Raw genomic sequence first — 21,394 nt, 5'->3', positions numbered from 1 at the left:
CAGAGGAATTTCAAATCTTTTGTCCCCCACAGTCTTTGCCTTTTCCAGTGTGCCTAGAACAGTTCTTCATTCTCCAGGGGGTGGGAAGCACATCGTAGTGTGTGCAAGGAGTGGCCAAAGAAGGCAGCTTCTGTTATTTTTTTTTCTCCCTTTGGATTTTTGAAAAGGAGTCTTGGTACTGGGTTTGCAGAGACAAAAAGAATAAAGTGACTAAACAATAATATTTCCAAAACTCACTCCCACCTCATTCACAAACATGCCTATGACGCCTTATTCTTTCCTCAGACTGGAGCAAGCTGGGCTAATTAAAATCTTGTATATATTTCAAGAGATATCAGAGATGATGACCCTGAGGAGGAGGAAGGGGATGACGAAGGTGTTAGATAACAATGTTACCTTGTATTTCTTTTCTCTGATCCCCAAGCACTTCACACATTATCTCATGCATTCTAGATTGTACCGTTGTGTGTGTGTGTGTGTGTGTGTGTGTGTGTGTGTGTGTATGGGAGGGGGTGCTATTCTATATATTTTCCATAAAGACAAGAATTGCCAACTATTTATCAGCAACCCAGTGATAACACCATACCTGGGCAATTCTCTTAACTTCTTTATTCAATACCCTCCTAGTCTGTGTTTGGAGCACCCAATGTTCCATCTGCGATCCTTTGTTGGTAATACGACGGTGAGTCCTATCTCAAGGACTGATTCAGAAATGCCTAGGAATCAGTTCTGCTGTTTGTTTGCAAATATCCCATTGGGATTCCTTGTTGCAGGCCCCCCCCCCGACTCTTTTAAAGCACTCTGATATGAAGAAGAGTAGGCATTGCTAACATGTAAGTTTTCTGCCTACATGGTAGCGTTTCTCATCAACAGAAAAATAACATGGTCTTGCTATGGGCTTAATAGCCAGCAGAGGGCTTCCATCTCCAGGACAGGAAATCCATGCTGTTTATACAGAGCTCCAATAAAGTCGTGCTAATCTACCTCTGGAGCCTCACATTTACCTGCAACCATACACTTTTAACTTGAGCAATCCTTTTTGGGTCCCTAGGCCCTGGTCATGCTTCCTTCTCTCATTCTTATTGGTTTCCGGTTTCAGGTAATCTTTGCCTAACTCCAAGGAAAACACTGTATTCTTTTCTGTTTTGTTGTTATCATTGCTTTTTTTTTTTACTATTATTTTTCCTTCTTTCCTTTTCTTTTTCCTTTTTCTAAGACAGTCTCACTGGCCTATAACTTACTATGTAGCTGATTCTGGCTAAAACTTCCTTCCAATTCTCTCTGTCCCCTTTAAAATGCATGACCACTCCCAACTCACCATGGTCTTTTCTCTTGGGCAATGCTAATTAATGATCAGGCCCAGTGGCTCAGGCATGTGAATTAAATGCTTAGCCCAGGAGACACTCCACCCTAGCCCAGAGTTACCCAGGTACAACTATTCGCATCTCACGGCCCCACTCATTCTGTTTTCCTTCGTAGACTACAAATTCCTTGAAACTGGCAGTCAGGTTTCCCTCGTTGTTTCCTGTGATTCATCATGGAAGAGAAAAGGAAAATGCCTGCTGACCAGATGAACAATACCATTCTAAGAATACACCCTGGATGTGAAGCAGTATGTTCATCAAGCACTTAGAATTAACTGGAGAAATGACAAAGGCTTACGGAATTTAAGTAAATTGATGGGAATTATGTAGCTAGGAAGGGGAGAGCTGGTTTCAGATCTTAGACCTCAATGACTGTACTTGAGCCTAGGTTTTATCAACTAGATGAATCTTAAACATCACCCTGTTCTTTCAACTAAAGTCATAACGAAGGATCCAGATCCTGTGCAGGTTTCACACCTTTGAGCTGGTTACGACTGGCCATTTGTCTTTGCTGTTTGTAAGTCAAAGTACAAATTTGACCAATTCCTGGGAAAAAGCAAATGCTACTGTCTGATGTGGCATTTTTAAAAAAATATATGAATAGGTATAAACCTACGGTCCAAATAAAAGCATGAGAAGGCAGCACAAGGTGCAAACCAAGTGAGATGTAAAAGAAGCAAATAGCCCTTTACTGCTCTGATAAGGTCAGCTAAGAAAACAGTCATACCTACATGCAGTCAAACAATCTGTACTTTTTCCCCAGAGAAGTGTTTTCATTGGTGAGGAGGGAAGTGTTCACAAAAGCTAAGTGTTTCAACTTAAAAAAAAAATAATAATTAGAACACCTAGGTATCATTATGTGCATCAAATACAAATGCAAAGGCCTGCAATCAATCCCAATGCAATCATGCACACATGAAATCTTCATTAATTTTTCACGGCGCCTAAGACATCAGCAGCATCACACACACACCCGGAAACAGCCCCTAGCGTTCCTTCGTAGCAATTGGTGCTTTGCCACCAGACTTTTTCTTCCTAAAGGAAAGTGATAAGGTGACTCAACACAGCTGGTGAGGAGGGGTGGGATTTCTCTGACAATGACTGGCTCTTCTGGGGTCCTCACACACAGAAGTAACACACATTGCGTCTCATTGTCTCCTCAGGACCGATGCATTTCTCCCATATAGACCTCTCTCCTCTCTTAAAGAAAGTCCCTCATAACAATCTCCGAAAAATGTACATCTATTTCCCTTTTTATTATATAGATATAAAATATCATGTAATATATATTGATAATATAATACTCATTTTATCACGCACATGCATGGGACAACAAACTGAAAAAGATTAAACAATTACTAGTATCATTAGCACCAAAAATTATTGCTTCCTTTGCTTTTAAACAAGCAGTCCCCATCCTGACAGAGACCACTGTACTGTTAAATTCCTTGGTTACTTGAGTTTCCACCTTATTGGGTGGACAGCCACTTTTGTTTTGGGCTTCAGAATAATGGCTACAGAAGATTAAGTTTCTTCTCATGATGTTTTGATTCGCTCCTATTTGGATACTTTGCTTTTTAAACCTCTGCTTCCTGGTTGACAAAAATGCATTTAGAGCAAACATTCTTTTCTTAATGGAACTGAAACTGTGCAGGTTAAAATAACTCGAAGTGGAGTCAGTATCTCTTTCTGAACCAGAACTGTGTGACCGTTACTTTACGCTTGTCACTTTTCTGTCATCTCTACAGACATAGAGGAGGCAGCCTTACTGGTTGTGTTGCTTTGATAGAAGACTTGAGGGACGAAATCAAAAGCCCTTTGTGTTAGGCTGGCTGTCTTCCCACCTCTATGATGGATACTAGATATAATTCAAATAGCCCTAACTATGCAGACATTTCCCGTGAGAAACTGGGCCAAGATATTTCTTTAGTCCGTGTGCAAATAATCGAAAGCTGTCCCTGTTACCCAGAAATCAACATTCTTTCCCATTTCATGTGGTTACTTTAAAGCACACATTTCTTTAAATCTAAGGCTACTTAATCTAATGTGTTATTTTACGGGTACAGGTGAGGGTTCAGGACCTTGAACTCCGAGAAAGAACACAACTTTATTCTCAACTCAGGTACAGAGTAGCGTTTTTCTCTTAGTGGCTTCAGTTTTTCTTATCTTTTCAATTAAAAAAATATATCAGTAGATTTTCTTTGAATTTCATTCCTGCATGAAAACACTCAATTGAAGACAAATAAGTAAAGAGAACGAAAATAGCAAGATTAAGAAACCCTATGAAGGGGATATTGATAATGACAAGGTTTTGTGAGGTGGCTGCAGAGTACATTTTTAAACAATGTTCTGAACAATTTTAAACATTGTTTAAAAATGTAACAAAGGCTCAAAAGCACCGATTGTGCCCTCATCATAATGGCTCTACTCCAAAAAACAGCCCATGCTTGGTACCCACACACAGGGCTTGGGCATTTCTGCCTCTCTGCTGCCCTCTACTGACCCAACATCCTCTTAGCGTCTGGCTTAAGTCACTGGCTCAGGGCCCTTGCTGGTCAGTGATAAAGTACTGAACCATGTGGCCTTTACGGCATAAAAATATATTCATCACTGAGACATCGGAGTGAGAAAAGACAGAAGGCCATTGCAGTCCTCTGCAGCCTCCACTTTCCCAGGCGAAAAACAGCTCTGAGTAACACAGGGGAAGCATGGGACAGGACAGTCCAAACCAATACTTACAACTTGGTGACCCAACTTCACCCTTTATATAACTTAGCAGTTTGCATTCTTGCAACAGTTCCGAATGCTAGGTACTCATATCTCCGTCCTCTAAATAGAAAACTAAGTTAAAGACAGTCGGGGCTCATACTCAGGCTGCAAGCATTGCACCCTTTGTGGTGTGCCACACTGAAGGGCAGCCACAGCCTGCTGGCAAAAGTCTCTTTGGTAAACGTCCTTCTGGAGGCATTCCCTATAAAGCCTATCATATTATATACGGTGCATCTGCTCCTCCTAAATGGAGATGATGCCTGGCAGGTGACTACAAAGGTTTGACTATGATGCTATAAATTACATTTTTCTTAGGCTTTAATGAGTAACGAAGAGAAGGGCACTGGGGCATTAAAAATGCCATCAGAGAAATCCTTAGAAAGCATAGCATGGCCGGCCTGGCCACCTGAGTTTCTGAAGCCTTTTGCTTTTGAACACCAGTCAGTTGGTGGAAGAGTTTCCGTTGAGGAGCTATACATCCAAAGTAAGTTCTCAGACTTTGCAGAAAAGCCCACTTCACTAGCCACTGCAGTCCAGGATCAGTTCAGGATCTGTGGCGGCAACAAGGACAAAGGGCACAGAGCAGGGACAACAAAAAGGCCTCATCTTGGCAGGTGCAAGCCATGCCCTGCACCATTTGGGCCGCTTCAGGAAATATTTACCCGTTTTGCTTTGCGCACTCGGTAGGCTTGTCTTCCTCCCTCTTTCCCCTTTATTCTTTCATTTTTGTATTCTTTGCGCTGCTCCTCACTGGGGACTGAGTAGGTAAGGGTGGCCCTAAAGTTTAGGTTTAAATCCCCATCCCCAGTGTGATAGCAGCTGAAGGCAAGGCCTTTGGGAGAGAATCAGATCCCAAGGATAGAGCCTCGTGAATGGGAAAAGAGCCTTTATTAAGGGCCCTAGCCACTTGGTCCTTTCTACCTTGTGAGCAATATTAAGGAGACAGCCTTCTGCAGCCAGGAAGATGGTCATCAGCAGAACTCAATCTTATTGACATCCTGATCTCCGACTTTAGGCTCCAAGATGGTGAAAGATAAATTGAAGGGGCGAGGTCGATCGGTAATTAATGATCCACCAGACTAGCTTTCAAAAGATACAGCTTTAATAAAACAGAAGGAAAACTTACACCAGAATCCCAGTGGTCCGTCCAGAACGCTGGAGCCAAGCGAGAGAGCGAGGGGAAGCGCACCCGCCAGGTTTATAGGTAAATTTTTGCCTTAGGGCAACATGCCCCATGGACAGAATGTGATTGGCTAAACTTCCCTATCAATAAATTATATGATTTACACATGAATATTCTCATATGTGGTACTTGGTAAAGCATCCTAACTAGACATATTCAGTTTCTGTCTTTAGGGTGGACCCTAGAAACAAAACGTGAACAAGGAACACCAAGTGCTCAGATGTTAACAAATTTGACTCATACTTATAGGGTGGTAAAGGCCACCACTATACGGGTGAGGGTATTGAACCAGACACAAAAGACAAAATCTGCTTAGAGCCACACAACTCTTATAACGAGACGTAACTGTGCTCTGAGAGTTGAAAGACCCACACTGCACAATTCTAGGGGCACAAGGGTGTAGGCTCTGCACCTAGCAGTATTCTTAGCTGTTATAAACCTAAGAGCGCTCAGGCTTCAGTCTTCCTCCAGACTTTAAACAAAATTTCTAAGAAGACTCATCTGAAAGCATTCTCACTCACATTTATGTATGTATGTATGTATGTATGTATGTATGTATTTATTTTAAAAAATACTTTTCTATCTCTCTCAGGACTTCAGTGGAAGGATTACTAGGAATTCACGGTTGGCAGGTAAGCCCTGAGCGAAGAGACATATACATGACATCTTTTATGGGTATCTCAAGTCTCAGAGGTCAAGCACCAAAACCTCAACACCATTATCACTGTTGCTCTCGTTATTGTCAGCTTTTAGGCTGAAGTACTTGCTTTTCTAGAATTACGGAGAAACTAGAACCCCTCCATGGCTCTCATCCCCTGTTCCCTCCTAGGCTTGCAAAGCTTGGGAAATAAATGGGACCCCTATTCTTTAGTCTGGTGATTTCCTATCGTGCTGGGTAACAGCTCAGCTTCTCCAAGGAGTTAATGACTGGCTAATTAGTTTCCCATTCTAACTGCTTTTGTATGCCTCCGGTCACAAACTACTGGGTACAAGTGAGGTCCCATTCACTGTAATCAACTAACTCCAGGAGCTTCTAACTCCTGCCCCTGAGGTCAGTGTGACGTAAAAAATCGCACAGAGATCCCATGAGATCCTTTACTTGTTATGACCGGTTCTGTGACCTTGAGTGGAATCACTCTCCTAAGAATCTGGTTTGGGCACCACCAAATGGGAGGGTCAGGGGAAGGCGCACTGACCCCTGAGAAACCAACCATTTCTTGTTGGGCACAAATCATTCCACTGGTACTAAATTGTTCTTTTGGGAAGATGTTACTCTACTTACGAGGTAGTCACATGTACCCTCAAAACGAAACAGCATCGAAGACCAAATATTCTGCCCTAACCCCAACTATTGATCTTGCCTGTTATGCAAGGGGTAGGGGGAGGACAGCACCTTTCCTGAGGGATGCACCGAGTGCCTGAGAACCCTGCTCACACGGAGTTTTGCTCACTAGAAACACCACGTATAAGCTCACAAAATATGCCTGTCAGCAGGACGATGGTAGCGCATGCCTTTTGTCCCAGCAAAGGCAGAGGCAGGTAGATCTCTGTGAGTTCGAGGCCAGCCTGATAAGGTCTAGGACAATCTGAGATACACAGAGAAACGCCTGTTTTGAAAAACAAAAACAAAACAACCAAAAAACAAAATATGCCTGTCCACCCCTCACCGTACTCAGGAAGCTGCATAGAAATGAAGGACCTATTTCATACTGATATCTTTGTTTAGGCTCAGTTATACTAAATCTACGTGTCTAAAGAAGCAATCTGTTACTCAGAGAATTAACTTTGGTAGGTAGGAAGTTTTACTATTCATCTCTTGATTAGATCAGAAGTCAACGGGGAGAACCATGCACAGACTAAAACCTTTGAGGCAGGATCAGGAAAGAACCAGGGAAGAGAGAACTGATAACGTGATAGTTATTAAAATGTCATCCCCACTTAATGGAATGTTCAAGAATGAAAACAACATTCACAACTAAATCAGAATCAACTGGGATGTGGTGCTGATAGAAAAAGCCAGCACACTGGTCAAGACAGAGTCGATTTTCCACAAGGCAGAGTCACTGAAAATCACATAAGAGCCTCCTGCTTGTATTATGGATTGAGGCTTAGAGAAGATACTTGAACCAAAAAATTGGTCTAGTTTGGAGAATATGCTAATTTCCTTCTGGTAATAATTTTAGAAATCATGGGTTTTCTTTTCCAGGCAATTATTTTAATGAATCAATTGGGGTTTCAAGAAACAATTAAATGAGCTCAATTTGGTCTCAAGTTCAGCAAAATGAAATCATTCGTTCTGGATTTGGTTCAGTTGAGGTCAAGTCTCCTGTCTAAAACAGAATAATAGGATTGGGGTAGTTTTCTTTTATGTCCTGTACTTCCTTTGTATTGTCTTTCCCCAACTTTTTTCAGTCCTTTTCTGGTGTGTGTGTGTGTGTGTGTGTGTGTGTGTGTGTGTGTTAGCATAAACATGCATGTGTGTGTAGATGTATCTGGAGAGCAGAAGTCAATGCTGCTCTCTCTCCTTATCTCTCTCCAGCTGATATTTTTAGATAGGATCTCTCTCCCTGGGACCCAGGGCTTCCTGACTCTGCCAGGCTGGTTGGCCAGTGAGCCCAAATGTCTTCCTAGCTCCCTGCCCCAGCACTGGGATAGCAGGTGTCCATGCTATGCCCAGAGTTCTATGCAAATGTTGGAGTCCTCCTGCTGAAAGCACTTCATGAACTCAGCCATTTCCTGCATTCTGGGTTCAGTTTATATAGAACTATACACACACACACACACATATATCTTTATATATATAAACCTTAAAGCTTGTTCTCAGCTCTCTGAGTTCCAATGAGAACTGATGAAAAAGCAATGACTTCCCTCATATATAAAACTGAGCATTGAATAATCAGGGATGTATCCTGTTACATGTTTTAACATTTATTTATTTTTCTGTGTGTGTGTGTGTTGCTGTATATGTGCCATGTCGACATGTGGAGGTCAGAAAGCCACTTCTGAGAGTTGGCTCTATTTCTCCCATATGGTACTGGGGGTTGAACTCAGGTTGTCAGGCTTAGAGACAATCACCTTTCCCCGATGAGTCCCCTTGCCAGCCCCAAATGTTTTCTCTTTTTCATTCTGCTTTTTTTTTCTTTTTAAAACAATTCTTACTATGATGCTTGGGATAACCTCAAACTTGCTATGTAGTGGCCCAGGCTGGTCTTGAACTCACAATCCTTTCCCTTAGCTCCACCCTGTGTGGATTGCAGGCATGGGCCACGATGCCTGGCTTACGCTTTCCGTTTAACGAAACTACATTGCTAGAAATTCAGATCACATCAATTAGCTCACACAGCAGCTAAGGCAATTACACAAGTAGCACCACCTCTCCAGATAGAAGTGTCTACAGTGACGCTAAACCAGGCCCACGCAACAGCACCCCTGTAAAAACAGGGGACATCAGGAAATCTTTTCCAAGGACGAGCACAAATGCAATTCTCAACCTGTGGGTTGTGAACCTTTGAAAAGGGGGTGTCAAAAGACCCTTTTACAGGGGTCCCACATCAGATATTCCGCATATCCGAAATTTATATTACTATTAATAACAGTAGCAAAATTACAGTTAGAAAGTAACAGCAGAAATAATTTTATGGTTGGGGGTCACCACAACTTGAGGGACTGTATTAAAGGGTCACAGCATTAGGAGGGTTGGCAACCACATTGTGAGGCCAACGACAATAAGGAAACATAGAGAAGGAAAACTTCATGTCTTTAAAAGTTTCGAATTGCAGTATAACATGGGTGTTGGGGATAAGGCATGGGGCTAAGGTTCCACAAACAGCATTTCTTCCCAGACAGGAAACAAAGAAAGCCCCACTTGTCTCTTACCTGTGATGGTGGCTTTGTTGATGGATGGTTGATTGCACATGGGTGATCGTCTAACGAAGAAGGAAAACACAAAACAGTAAGTGTGTGGTGCTTTTTGACTTTAGTACCCTGAGTTGCTTTGAACGAGCCATTCTAATCTAAGGAATTATTTTAAAGTTATAACACGATCATAAATGCTTCATTGAGTTTAGCCCGGAAAGTTCTTAGATGCTCTTTCCCTGTGGCTGAGACTATGGGTGGGAAAAGAGGGAGAAAAAGGAAAAAAATGCCAGCTTGAATCTTGTGGTCGAACCCTGGGGGAGATCAAGCAGGCAGAGACATCGCAGGGATGTGTCTGGAGAGGGCATTCTTATTGGCTGACTGTATCCACATATTCCATTAAGCTAGGGTATGCAGAGCAAAACAGACTTCCTGAATGTGGAAATGCAGTCAGCTTATAATGGTTTTTCCCTGGTGTAGTATTAGAAACTTATTTATGGCTTATAGTCTCACGATTTCTTGTATATTTGCCAGGAGTGAATGACTCCCTCTAAACAATCCTGGAGATTGAAAAGGTATGTAAATGTTTTTTTCCTTTCCAGTTTATTCATTGCGAAGCATCTCTGGCACGTTTGTTAGAGAGGTACATTAATAGCTTGTCTAAACAGATGCCTTAGAAATTTTAGTGTCCTATAAACCCATTGTATTTCAAGAGGCTCCATTTAGTATTTTTCACTATTCGTCAGTTTTTTGCCAGCTCCCAAAAGACAATTATAAACATCTTTAGGAATATGCCTACTATACCATTAACCTGTGTTCTCTAGGAAGGCCAACATGATGCATATAGTATCCATTTGGTCCGTGCTGATCAAATTATGTTGAAATGAAGCATCATTTATGAGACATCCATTAAACAATTTGGAAATAAAACTTTTTAAAGTTATTTCATATAACTGGCAGCCTTCAAAGGACGGCAATATTTAAAAATATCTCAGGAAGCAGATACATGGCAAGATGTCTGCAAAACATCTCAGGCCTTTTTCCTGTGTGTGCATGCATGTGCATACACACGCTTTTTCTTACAAAGCCCTGCACCGTGTACTTTCAATGAGTTATCTCACTTAACCCTTAGGACAAGCCTCAAGGCAGGTGAGCTGACTGTATGCAGTTTGCTAAGGACAAAGCAGTATTTTGAGAAGTTGAAAGTTTCAGATTATCAGAGCTGAGATTTGAACTCAAGGACTGCGACACTCATGCTCCTCTCTGCTCTGTTATCTTACTATTAGGAGTGTGTGTGTGTGTGTGTGTGTGTGTGTGTGTGTGTGTATGCTCACTCGCGTGTGTGTGCATAAGTGTGCATATAAGGGAAAGAAAGGTGGGGGGGAGAGGGCATGAGAATGATCCGGGCAGTCATATACATGAGCCCATTGTGGCTAGTCCTTTTCCTCTACCCTGCTGGTAGGCTGTGTTTCCAAGCCAAGCTGCAGGACACCCAGGGAACGCAGTCTTCACATTATGTAGGCTTTCACTGGCTCTACTCAACTGCACCCAGTTGCTCTGCTGTTCTTAAGTTTATTGGTGTATGCTTTGTACTTAAATTTTGTGTATGATTGAAAATGTACCAAGATTAATGTCTATATTATTTATTATAAAATACAAAGTGGAAATGTGAATGTGACAAATGCTTTATAAAACAATAGTTTAAGGTTTTAGAGCTGCCTTGGTCTATGGAGTGTGGTTATGTTCTTGCTGAAGGTTTATTATGTACATGTGACAGAGACTGTTCAGGGAGGCATTGCTGTAGACGAGAGCTTATCCAAGTACATTTTATATTGATAAGAATTTTCAGTCACTCTTTGTTCTGTAGAAATTTAGAAAGTATTCCCTTGGCATTGGAATATCAAATGAAGATGTTCTGCTTTTCTATAGTTATAAAAAGCAAAATTATTGCCTTACTATTTTTCTTTTCCTAGGGCCAGTTCTGTGGCTTACATGTGGGAACCTGGCAACCCATAACCATAAATATTGACCATTAGATCCATGAGGACATTGGTAGGTATATCATTTGGTGAAGGATGAGCCAAACTTCACTTCTGGGCTATGTATGGCAAGAGAGCAAGGTGACAGAAACTAACAGTGTGTCTACAAATGTCAGTGATGATCTCAGGTCTCCCACCCGGGGTCAAACCCAGGGCACATTATCCCTCAAGCCCTTCCCTAGTGAAAATACAAAGATGCAAACCCTCCTCTAAGTGTGATGGTGAGCTTGAAAATGTTCCAGTGGCTAGGGGTGCTCATCAGGGAAATCCAGAGCCCACCAGAACTGCTGTTCTCAACCTGTGGATCGCGACCCCTTTGATAAGCACCCCCACCTCCAAAACTATTTACATTACAATTCCTAACAGTAGCAAAACTGCAGTTATTAAGTAGCAATGAAAATAATGTTGTGGTTGGGGGGGGTCACCACAACATGAGGAACTATATTAAATGGTTGCAATGTTGGGGAGGTTGAGAGCCGCTGTTCTAAAGTTAGGCAATGTGTCCTCCGCTGTCCCTGAACAGAACCAGTTGTCGGGAGTTTGATTCCTCAATTATGATGCCCCAGGAATCTGGTTAAACTTTAACTAGTGGACGAGGTACACATCTGCATTCTCTAAATGTGCCGGGTCTCTTGTAGTCCGTTGTATACGTGTTTGGTTTGGCGGGCATCCGTCAGCATGGGTGTCATATAGTCAGGCAAGCTAGATTAGCTAGATTCCAGGGTTAGCTTTGGCTTTCTGACTTCCTTCTTTCCATTTAAATCCACTCTGTCCCCACAAATCTGAGCGGTATAGAATGGACTTCTCTTCAGAGACCCGAGGGTCAGTGTGATGCCCTCACAGCTGTCACACGTGTCACATCAACTGTCACGAGTTTACATGCTGCTTTACAAGGTGACGGCAGCTGCAGGAAACTGAGCAGAAGTTTGTTTCTTGTTGGCCTTTTTAAGATAAAGAACTGGATTTCTTAGACAAAATTTGCAGTGGAAAACTTGAGAGGGGCAAACAGTGACTTCAGTCTTCGGGCTGAACTGAGACCTTACAAAAGTGCGGAGACGGTCCCTCCATGGTACTAGAAGCCCAAGAAGCTTGCGGAGGTCAGCATGCCACGGTACAGCTGACCGTGCTACACAGAAAACGCCACTGGCAAGACATGGGCCCCTCAAAGCACACCTTTGGGGTGCAAATGCTTTCCTACCAGTTGACTATTGGCAGCATCTGCAGGGGGTTGCACTGTGTGAGGATGGGAGCTGGGAACACAGTGTTGAACAAACTCCCAAGGTAAGTAGAACCTATGAAGGCACTGTGGGGATCACCGGCAGAGGGCTGCTCCTGCCAGGTGGCTTCTGACAAGACGGGATCCCGGCAGTCAAACACCGAGAGGGTCACCACAAAGAAATTCTAGAAAATGAAGTCGGCATTGTTTGTGTGACAGAGAATGCGGCTGGGCAATGACAGTGGTTCAGAGATGTCTAATGTATTGTCTTGAGTTCAGCTCAAGTTGAGAAGACATCAACGAATGGTTCGGGCAGAAAGGGGGGGGGGACTTACTTGCTGGGTGCTCGATCTTGCAAATTAGTTAATGCAGCAAAGTTGTTTCGTACGGTTCGCAGGCTGGCCAAGACCTATGACAAAAAAGAGAATTCTTTAGAGTTCTTGAGCCAGGGCCAGCTGGAATGCAGCTAAAACATGCTTTGTAAGGAAGAAAATTTATATTCCTCGCAACTCAGTTTGTATACCATTATAGAATCGTCCAGAACTTAGTAAAGTTTTTAATCCTGGTACATCAAATCCAGGGAGGTTAGACTCCCAGAATTTTGTAGACACCCTCTCTCACTGGCCTTGCTTGTGTTAACAGTAGCAACACCAGCCCCACAATCCATCGTCATCCACACAATGTCCCCAGAAACTGCAACTGTAACACTCTATAATACAGACCACTATGGAAGTCTAAAGTTCAGTGATTAAAATTAGCCGAGAATTCTCTTAGAAAATTCCTCAAAATTTTTATGATCTCAGGCCATCAGATTAAGAAACACTTGTGCTGTTTTCCCATCTTTAGAGAGGACTATGCTAGCTCGTTCGTGCTCAGGGGCTCTTGGCCTCTGCAGCAGCTGTGCACACTGTGGAATATAAGTAGTTTGCAGAAAGACACAGAGCACAGAACGCACAGTGCTCTATACAAAGGGTACTATTCTGTACACACTCGGAACAAAGGAAGTGTTCAATAGGATGCTACGGAAGAAACAAACACATGGATGCTATATAGTCACATGGATGTGGATACGTCAGGAAGCAGATGGCCCCACCTCTGCGAGCCCCTTCTTTATTCTAACTCTAACCAGAAATAAAAGATGCTTAAGGAGAGGAAGTGAGTCCTGGAGAGAAGTCACAGGTGCCCGCTGACCCTCACTTTCTCCTAGGACAAGCTACTTTCCTCTGGGGTGGATCTTTATTAAGAGTAGAGGAGCCAATAAGACCTCGGTGCTTAATAGAGCTCCGAGTTTCTATAAAAAACACAGAATTCACATGTCCTGGTATATGTCATGTAGTAAATGCACATACTTGGACAAGTTAGGACACCTCCTGTACCCCAGTTTCCTTGCGTGTGAAACAGATAGTGCTGTTGGGAAGGTTAAAGGAAACTACATATTAGTGCCAATGACATTGCCTAAGCAAAAAGTGTTTGGTGATTGTGTGTCCATTGTGGAAACTTCCATTTAATCGTCTGGCACCAGGGAAGTCTGCTTAACGCTTATCAGTGGCAACACATAGAATTCTTAGATTTTTAATTGACCTAGGGGCTCGAGGGCTGTGCCCTGAGTTTCTTCATGGGACAGTGATCTAGAGGAAAGCCACTCTGTGCCTCAAGCATTTGTTTTTGGAAGCTGATGGTGACTTGTGCAAGCCAAAGGGAGCTGTTTACGCTCTGCAGCGGTGACCTTCAGCCGTCCCGCTGAAGGAGTTCCTGGTGCCTCCTAGGAAGCCAGCCAGTCACTGGAAAACCTGGCTCATTATCACACACAGCTCTGAAAGGTCACACTGCCGGTGACGGAGTATCCAAATAGCTGGCTGCTGACGTCAGACCACAGTGTCTTTCATGAAGCATGAAATTCTGAATGATGCAGAAATAAATGGATTAATGAGCTAGTCATGAACTCACGCTGGCTTGATTTGTGCTTTAAAATGTGAATATCAAACACGTTAGCAAAGCACTGAAGCATTAAAGCATTGAAGTAACAACTCCCTTTCTCTAGACTAAGATTTTAACCTCTGAATTTTGAGGTTTTTCACTCCACCAAAGGACACTTAGGTCCAGTATGTTCGGCCACTGGGTAATATAAGCAGTAACTGAAGTATTTCATTTCTCTGGAAAATGTTTTGAGGGTAATTCATAGTTTATGATTATTTGAAACAAACAACAAAAAAAATTAGCCCATGAAGGAAAACATTAGCTCATGAACAAAACCTCTTCTATAACGAGGTTTGGTTTGAAATGGGGTTCACTGTGCAGCCCTGGCTTGCCTGGAAAATCACTAAGATAGAGCACACCGGCCTCCAATTCAGAGATCTGCCTGCTCCACTTCTGGTAGGCCGGGGTGAAGGGTACCCTCCACACCTGGTCTATAGAAAGTTTTAAGCTTTGGTTATATTAGTAAGATACTAAACTGAGTTGTTCATTTCATTTTTATTGTGTAAATTTTTAAAGAACTTCTATTTTTGCATATTGAAGAATTTAACCAGCAAAAGAAAAGTGTTGTCGAACAGAAAATTATTTATCGTCATAATCAAGCCAAAATTCCAACGACTGCTATTTCTTTGAAGAGGAAGACACATGGAATGGAGGAAGGGCACTCAAGTATCATTCGAAGCCCAGATAGCATTTCATTTAACTGCTCATTTTATTATTATTATTTCTGTCTTCTCTATTCACTACATATACAGTATGATACATTTCAAAATGAAAGCGAGGGAAGAAGCTCTCCCCTCGGGCCCTGGCTGCCTGTCCCTGGCCTGCTGAGTTTTAGGCTGTGCCTTCACTTATGCGATTGTGAATTCTGATGTCGTAAGTGACATTAAAGACACCTGGCAATGTTTTGGTTTGCAGCGAGACAAAGCTTGCTTTCTATGTTTTGCATTGAAATGTTAATCATATCTCCCACTCCGTAACGTATCTGATGGTGGCAGAAATGTAAAGAGGAGTCTTCCATGTGAATTGGCCATATACGATGCCGCCCTGGGTCTGGGTGACTGCCTCTGGCATCCTTCATACCAATATTATTAAGTTTTTCCTCAAACCCACTCATTTCTCAGGACACAAGGAGGGAAGCAAGCCTTGCCATACAATGAGGGAAAAACGGACAGGGCTTTCCAGAGGCCGTGGGCAAAGGTTCAAGTTCATGGATTCCCCTCCGCTTCAGGTCAGCATTCTGCCATATATTTAACCCTAGCATCAGATGCTGAAATCCATACTCTGCACTGCCTAGAATTTTCTTGTCTCTTTAATGCTTATTCGCAAAGCTTCCTTATAATGTCTTCCAGATGGCTCAGGCTTAGAAAACTAAAATCATTGCTTTATCTTTGGCCACTCCAAATCATAGAATTGTTTAAGGAAAACAAACAAGCTAACTAAACAAACATGGGAGTGTAGAAGAAATCTAAATCTTAACAGTGACTAGTGACAGCCTACAGGAAACATTCATTGTTCACTGGCCAAGGGGTGAGAATATTCACACACACACACACACACACACACACACACACACACACACACACACACACAATTTCAGGCTCTTTGGGTGCTTTCAAACGTTTCTTAACTGATAGGATTCACTGAAGTTGGCAGAAAAATAGAAAAATGTTGGTTTTATTCAACAGCTTTAGTGAAGGAAAGGAAATGATTTTCTGGGTTGTTTTCCAGTTCATACTCAGTTTATGCCAGTAGGTGGCAGTAGAAGACAGACTATGAGAGCCAGGGCAGCGAGGCAGTGGCCTGTCCTTGTGAGGGCAAAGATTCTTCCTTAGGCTTCACATCAGAAAAAAAAAAAAATCAGCGGAGAGTTATTCACAGAATAAAAAGAAAGCTACTTTGATTAAAAATCAAACCTCTCTCCAAGTTATACTTTTTTTAAAGCATATGAAGTGATTCCTTCTGATATGTTAGAAAGTTCTTGGTAATCATATAATTTTGTCTAGTAAGAACAGAACTATCTAGATGAATGTAATTCATCCCGATAATACACAAATTGCTTATTTGTTTTTTAAACGCAAGTTGATAAAGCAACTGAAACGAGACAATGTCTCCCATTGCCTAACAGAGGTCCCATGTATTCAATGAATTTGGCCACAAATTACAAATAACTGTTACTAGGTGCAAAGGGACATACAGCTTAAAAATATATTGGTGAGGATCTATTACTAATGGAACAATAATTCTCCATCATGTTAACAACCAATGCATTTTTTTCCCTCTTTGAAACTATCTAGGTGTTGTAGTTTGGGTGACGTACACGAAATGATGCGGTTGTTCCATCCCCTTGTGATGTTTTCAGAGCAGGCATATCTCAGGCATCTAAAGGACACAAGGATATTTGTGTGCAGGGACCCAGGCTTTGGATGCTTGTTAGCAGGAACCCAGGGTGTGGATTTTAGAAGATAGTCACAAATAATGGGGCTATGGGAAAGAAACAGCTGACTGCAGAGACAGCGGCCAGCTTCCAGCAAACAGCTTTACCTCCTGTGTTCAACAGCCCCAAGGACTCCGGCTAAATCATTATTATGTTCAAAGGGAAAGAAAGGAGAAGTGGGCATAAAGGGCAGATTGGAGGGGGGTGCCTCCCAACACCAGACTTCATGTCTAGGGAAATAACCCAAAAGATATGAGCACAGAAAAGAAATGTTCTAAAATAAACTATATAAACAAATTAAAATTGGCACCGTTTTCTGTAGGTCAGGGAATCTCGGAGCTTATATGAGAAAGTTCAAAAACTTTACCATATCAGAGTTTAGATGCTGGTTAGTTCCTAGTCTTGTTACGATTTGTACGTCAGAACAAAACATGGAGAGATTCTGTAGACTTCTTTCTAACAATTAGATCTATCCAAGATGTTTGAGGTCCCGTCTTGCTCAACCAAACCACGGATCCTCAGCCGTTCTAGACACATTCCCAAACACTTTAGGTCATTTTATCATCTCACATCTATGCCACTGAATTGAAACATTTTTGTCTCTTACGCACGAAGATCACAAATGTGCCACTCAGCTAAATCTTGGTACAAATAACACATGTGGAGAAAAAAGGAGTAAATAAAGTATCAGGTTGAACAGGATTCTTGAATTTCAAATACAGATCATGGACTAATTATACCAGACGTAATCTAATCCATGATACAGTCTTCTCCTTCGGGTGCTAATTCCAGTTAGGGAAATAGGGCCGGCCGAGTCCGATCTCCTTTAGGTAACTTGTTATTTGAAGTACAAACACCGTTCAGCTCTAGCAGCCTTACCCAAAGCACTTCTGTGCGGCTAGGGTTTACGTTCTCCAGCATTGCCTTTCAATTATTCGAATCAGCCAAACAGTTTGCATTCATGCGCGTGTATGTGGTAAAGTGACATTAAGGAATCAGAGTAAAATCCCCACATCAAATGCAGAAGTCTGTGAGAAGCCTGCACACTCCCAGCTGTGCTTACCTGAGCAAATGGAGTCACAATCAAGTCATCTCCATGTCTGAAAAACAAACCAAATCCAGTGTTAGGCGTCTCCAATAATGCTCTGACCATTTTTGATCAATACTAAATGGTACGTTCCATTGGAAGAAAATCCCATTGGGAATTACAGTAATTCCATGTTTCTCTTCAGAATATGTCCTTGCCAGCCATTGGGCTGAAAACATGTCTTCTGGATCTTAACCATTTTCCATCTCCCTTGGTCTAAAGAGGACACCCTTGATTGCCAACCAACGCCAAGGTTGCTTTTTAGGCACAAAGGATGGGCTATTGGTATGAAAGGGCTCTCATTTCTGGACCTGCACTTTACTCTTGACTTCTCCTTGGAGATCTTAGCCAGGGAGGCCTTGCAAAGGAACCAGCTACAGCACTGGCTTCTGTGAGTAGACTACTCTGGGCTATCTAACATTTGTAGGTGATTAGCAGCAAGTGATCTGTATGATCATGTGTTCAAGCCTTGGATGGGCCAGGAGCCCTTCATGACATCGGGATGCATCATCCACTAATAAAAACCCCATGAAACCTTTTCAACTAACAAGTGTTCCAGCCACTGTACTTACAGGGCAATGTTACCCTGTGAGGTGCTGTTGCTACAGTAACGCCAGCTCCAGTACACGGGAGATACAAGAGCAAGGTGTTCGTGGGACATGTCTTGGAGAAGCAGGGGAAATGCAAGAATTGATACAAGATTCTTCTTGAAGGAAAGTAAGAAACTGGAATTGGAACTTTGCAGTATTTTCACAGCATGGATAAGTTGAGGAAAGGATGTCCCAAACCTCGGTGGACTATTTCTTGATCTAGCCAGTTGCAATCTTGTTTAATCATACCATTTTACTTATCTTGAAAGACAGGCTTGCCTGGCGTATTAGGCTGATCTTCAATTTTTGATGCTCCCACCATGCCCCTGTGAGTGCCAGGATTTCTGGTGTGTATTGCCACATGCCAGTTTTTAAAAACTTCAGTGAATGTAGTTATTTTACACAGTTATTTCCTTGACATAATCCTCACGGAGGGCTGGTCACTTGGATTGTCAGCTTGTTCCCAAGCGTCTGAAAAGGACTCAAGTCTCCAAACCAATGTCTATGAGTCATGCAATACAAGAAGCAGAGAGATGAGACTTATAATGGGTTAATGATGATGAAACCACCATCTTGGAAAGCAGTCTGCTACCTAGGGAATACTACAGAAAGAAACAAACACAGCAACTTCCGGGACGGACAGAATAAGCCGCTGCAAGTCACTGTGGAAGTGAGTGTCACATTGTTCTTGTGTCCTGTGATGTGGAAGGAGGTGCTCTATGCCTGCTCACCTACCCTGGTCACCCTGAACTAAGTAAGACCTATTCCTGTGGCCGCATGGAATCCCACCTCTCCCCTCTTCCAAGAGAAGGACGTGCTGGCTTCTGAGCCAGTGCTACTGGGGACCTGGAGGACAGGCTCAGCGGCATGTGTTGACAAGAGAAATGGCAGTCCTCCCTCTCTCTCCACCTGTGTCATCTTTCCCTTGACTCTGTGTTCCTTGCTATGCTGTTTCTTCCACTCTCGTTTCTGAGCTAAAGAGCCAGAAACGTAGACAAGAAACCAAGAGAGTCAAAAGTAAACCTTATTATGCACAGCGCTTAAATGGGAGATGGGCACTACATTCTAGAAGACTACGCTCAGGCAGATTTAGCTCCTGACAATACAATTCATTCAGTAACTGTTTCCAGACTGTGGGAATTTGGGAGACATCACCTCTTCTTAGTTTCAGTGCTGGAGGCTTTTATAATGTTTTATTTTTCTATTATTTTTCCTTCCTTCCTTCCTTCCTTCCTTCCTTCCTTCCTTCCTTCCTTCCTTCCTTCCTTCCTTCCTTCCTTCCTTTCTCCCTCCCTCCCTCCCTCCCTTCCTCCCTCCCTCCCTCCCTTCCTTCCTTTCTCTCTCCTTCCCTCTGTCCCGCCTCCCCTACCTCCTCCCCTCTCTCTGTCTCTCTCCTTCCTTTTTCTTTTTTTCCTCCTCCTCCTTTCTCGTCTTAGATACAGTCTCACCATGTAACTCTGACTGGACTGGAACTTGCTATGTAGATCAGCCTAGCCTCGAGCTCACAGAGAATCACCTACCTCTGCCTACTGAATGCTGGGATAATAGCCACACCCCACCAAGCCTATCTACCTGTTGTTCTTTAAAGTAAAACTTCAAATCTGGACCTGATGGCACAGGTCCACAGTCCCTGCTACTCAAGAGAGCTGAAGCAGAAGGAACAAATATTCAGTGCCCAGGTGCACTACAGGGCAAATTGAAGGGATAGTCTGGGCAACTTAGCAAGATCCTGTCTCAAAAATAAAAATATATCTAAAGGTCTGAGACATAGTCCAATAGTTCACTGGGAGCATGCTTACCTTACATGCAAAAGGTCCTCTATCCAGTCTCTAGTAACAAATACACACACACACACACACACACACACACACACAATCACAAATAAATAAATAAAAGCCCACAGATTTCATTAAACTTTTAAAAATTCAATACAAGTTTAACACATAATTATAAATAGTTGCAATCAATTTACAACAAAAATTAATATATGTCAAATGTACAAAAAATTTCAGAATGAGTATCTTCTAGTTAATGTCTATTGTGGGTGAGGAAAGGGAGTCTCAAGAAAGACACATGATCACATGTTTGTGAAGATTTTGGAAGAGGATTCAAATTCAAGTGCTATGACTTCAAAGCTCTCCTCTTACACACACGTGATTCTCCATCTCCTGTACATGTAACCAGTATCCAAAGCACATCTGAAATGATGCCAGCTCTGTGGTATAGTGTTCACGTCATGAAAATATCACTAAGAAAACATAATCAGACACAAATAATACAGAGTAATAAAATAAAATTAAACGGCAAATAAAAATACTCATACACCACCCAACCAGTGACTTAATAAAACCGGCTCAGCCTTCCTGATGATCTCCATGCCCTATAATCTGAAACTAAACAATAGAGAAACTAGTGAAAGCGCATTTACTTTTGGATCTAGAAATAGAGTTCTGGGGATAGTTAACTAACAAACAGGGCACAAAAGTTTGTGCCCTGAGGAAAAGCTGAGGAAAGCATATGATAGATACTTATATATTGATATCTGTAAGTTAACATGCATGTTAGATATGTTATATATCATATATGTGTACATATTATATGTGTAAAGAGAATTTTGGAACTCTCATTTTCTTATTATAAACATTTATTTTTATGCTAAGTTTCAAAAAAAGAAAAAAAATCCCAGGGGGAGAAAAATCCCACCAATTGCCTATTATCAGGCACTCAGAAAATTGACCTATTCTCCCCATTCTACTCCACAGGGAAATTTTCATCAGACATTAGCCCTGGAAATATTACCTATGACTTCATATAATTAAAGAGTACCAAGTAAGGGCTTTGGATACAACTCAGTGATGGAACAGTTGTTTAGCATGTTTG

At 42.2% G+C, this 21,394-nt stretch overlaps 1 protein-coding gene and 1 long non-coding RNA gene across 9 annotated transcripts in view; one reads left to right on the top strand and one right to left on the bottom strand.

Annotated features, from left to right (window-relative positions):
- Positions 1-21,394, bottom strand: part of Pde4d (phosphodiesterase 4D) — a 1,387,978-nt gene that overhangs the window by 166,313 nt on the left and 1,200,271 nt on the right. For all 8 annotated transcript variants that reach the window (XM_085676945.2, XM_085676942.2, XM_048442991.3 and 5 more), the window contains 3 exons: positions 17,901-17,937; positions 12,762-12,835; positions 9,193-9,242 (listed from right to left, as the gene is read on the bottom strand). In XM_085676945.2, the coding sequence (XP_085533071.1) occupies positions 9,193-9,242; positions 12,762-12,835; positions 17,901-17,937 (161 nt within the window). The remainder of the gene's footprint in view (positions 1-9,192; positions 9,243-12,761; positions 12,836-17,900; positions 17,938-21,394) is intronic.
- Positions 1,192-11,418, top strand: LOC146891603 (uncharacterized). The gene is made up of 5 exons (XR_014997165.2): positions 1,192-1,612; positions 5,909-5,948; positions 9,159-9,268; positions 9,706-9,746; positions 11,145-11,418. It is a non-coding gene; the product is annotated as an uncharacterized LOC146891603 (long non-coding RNA).

Source organism: Myodes glareolus, chromosome 15 (genome assembly GCF_982192425.1).
Source record: "Myodes glareolus chromosome 15, mMyoGla1.1, whole genome shotgun sequence".
Lineage (NCBI taxonomy): Eukaryota > Metazoa > Chordata > Mammalia > Rodentia > Cricetidae > Myodes > Myodes glareolus.
The sequence above is the reverse complement of the archived record's forward strand: the minus strand, read 5'-3'. Positions and strand labels throughout refer to the sequence as shown.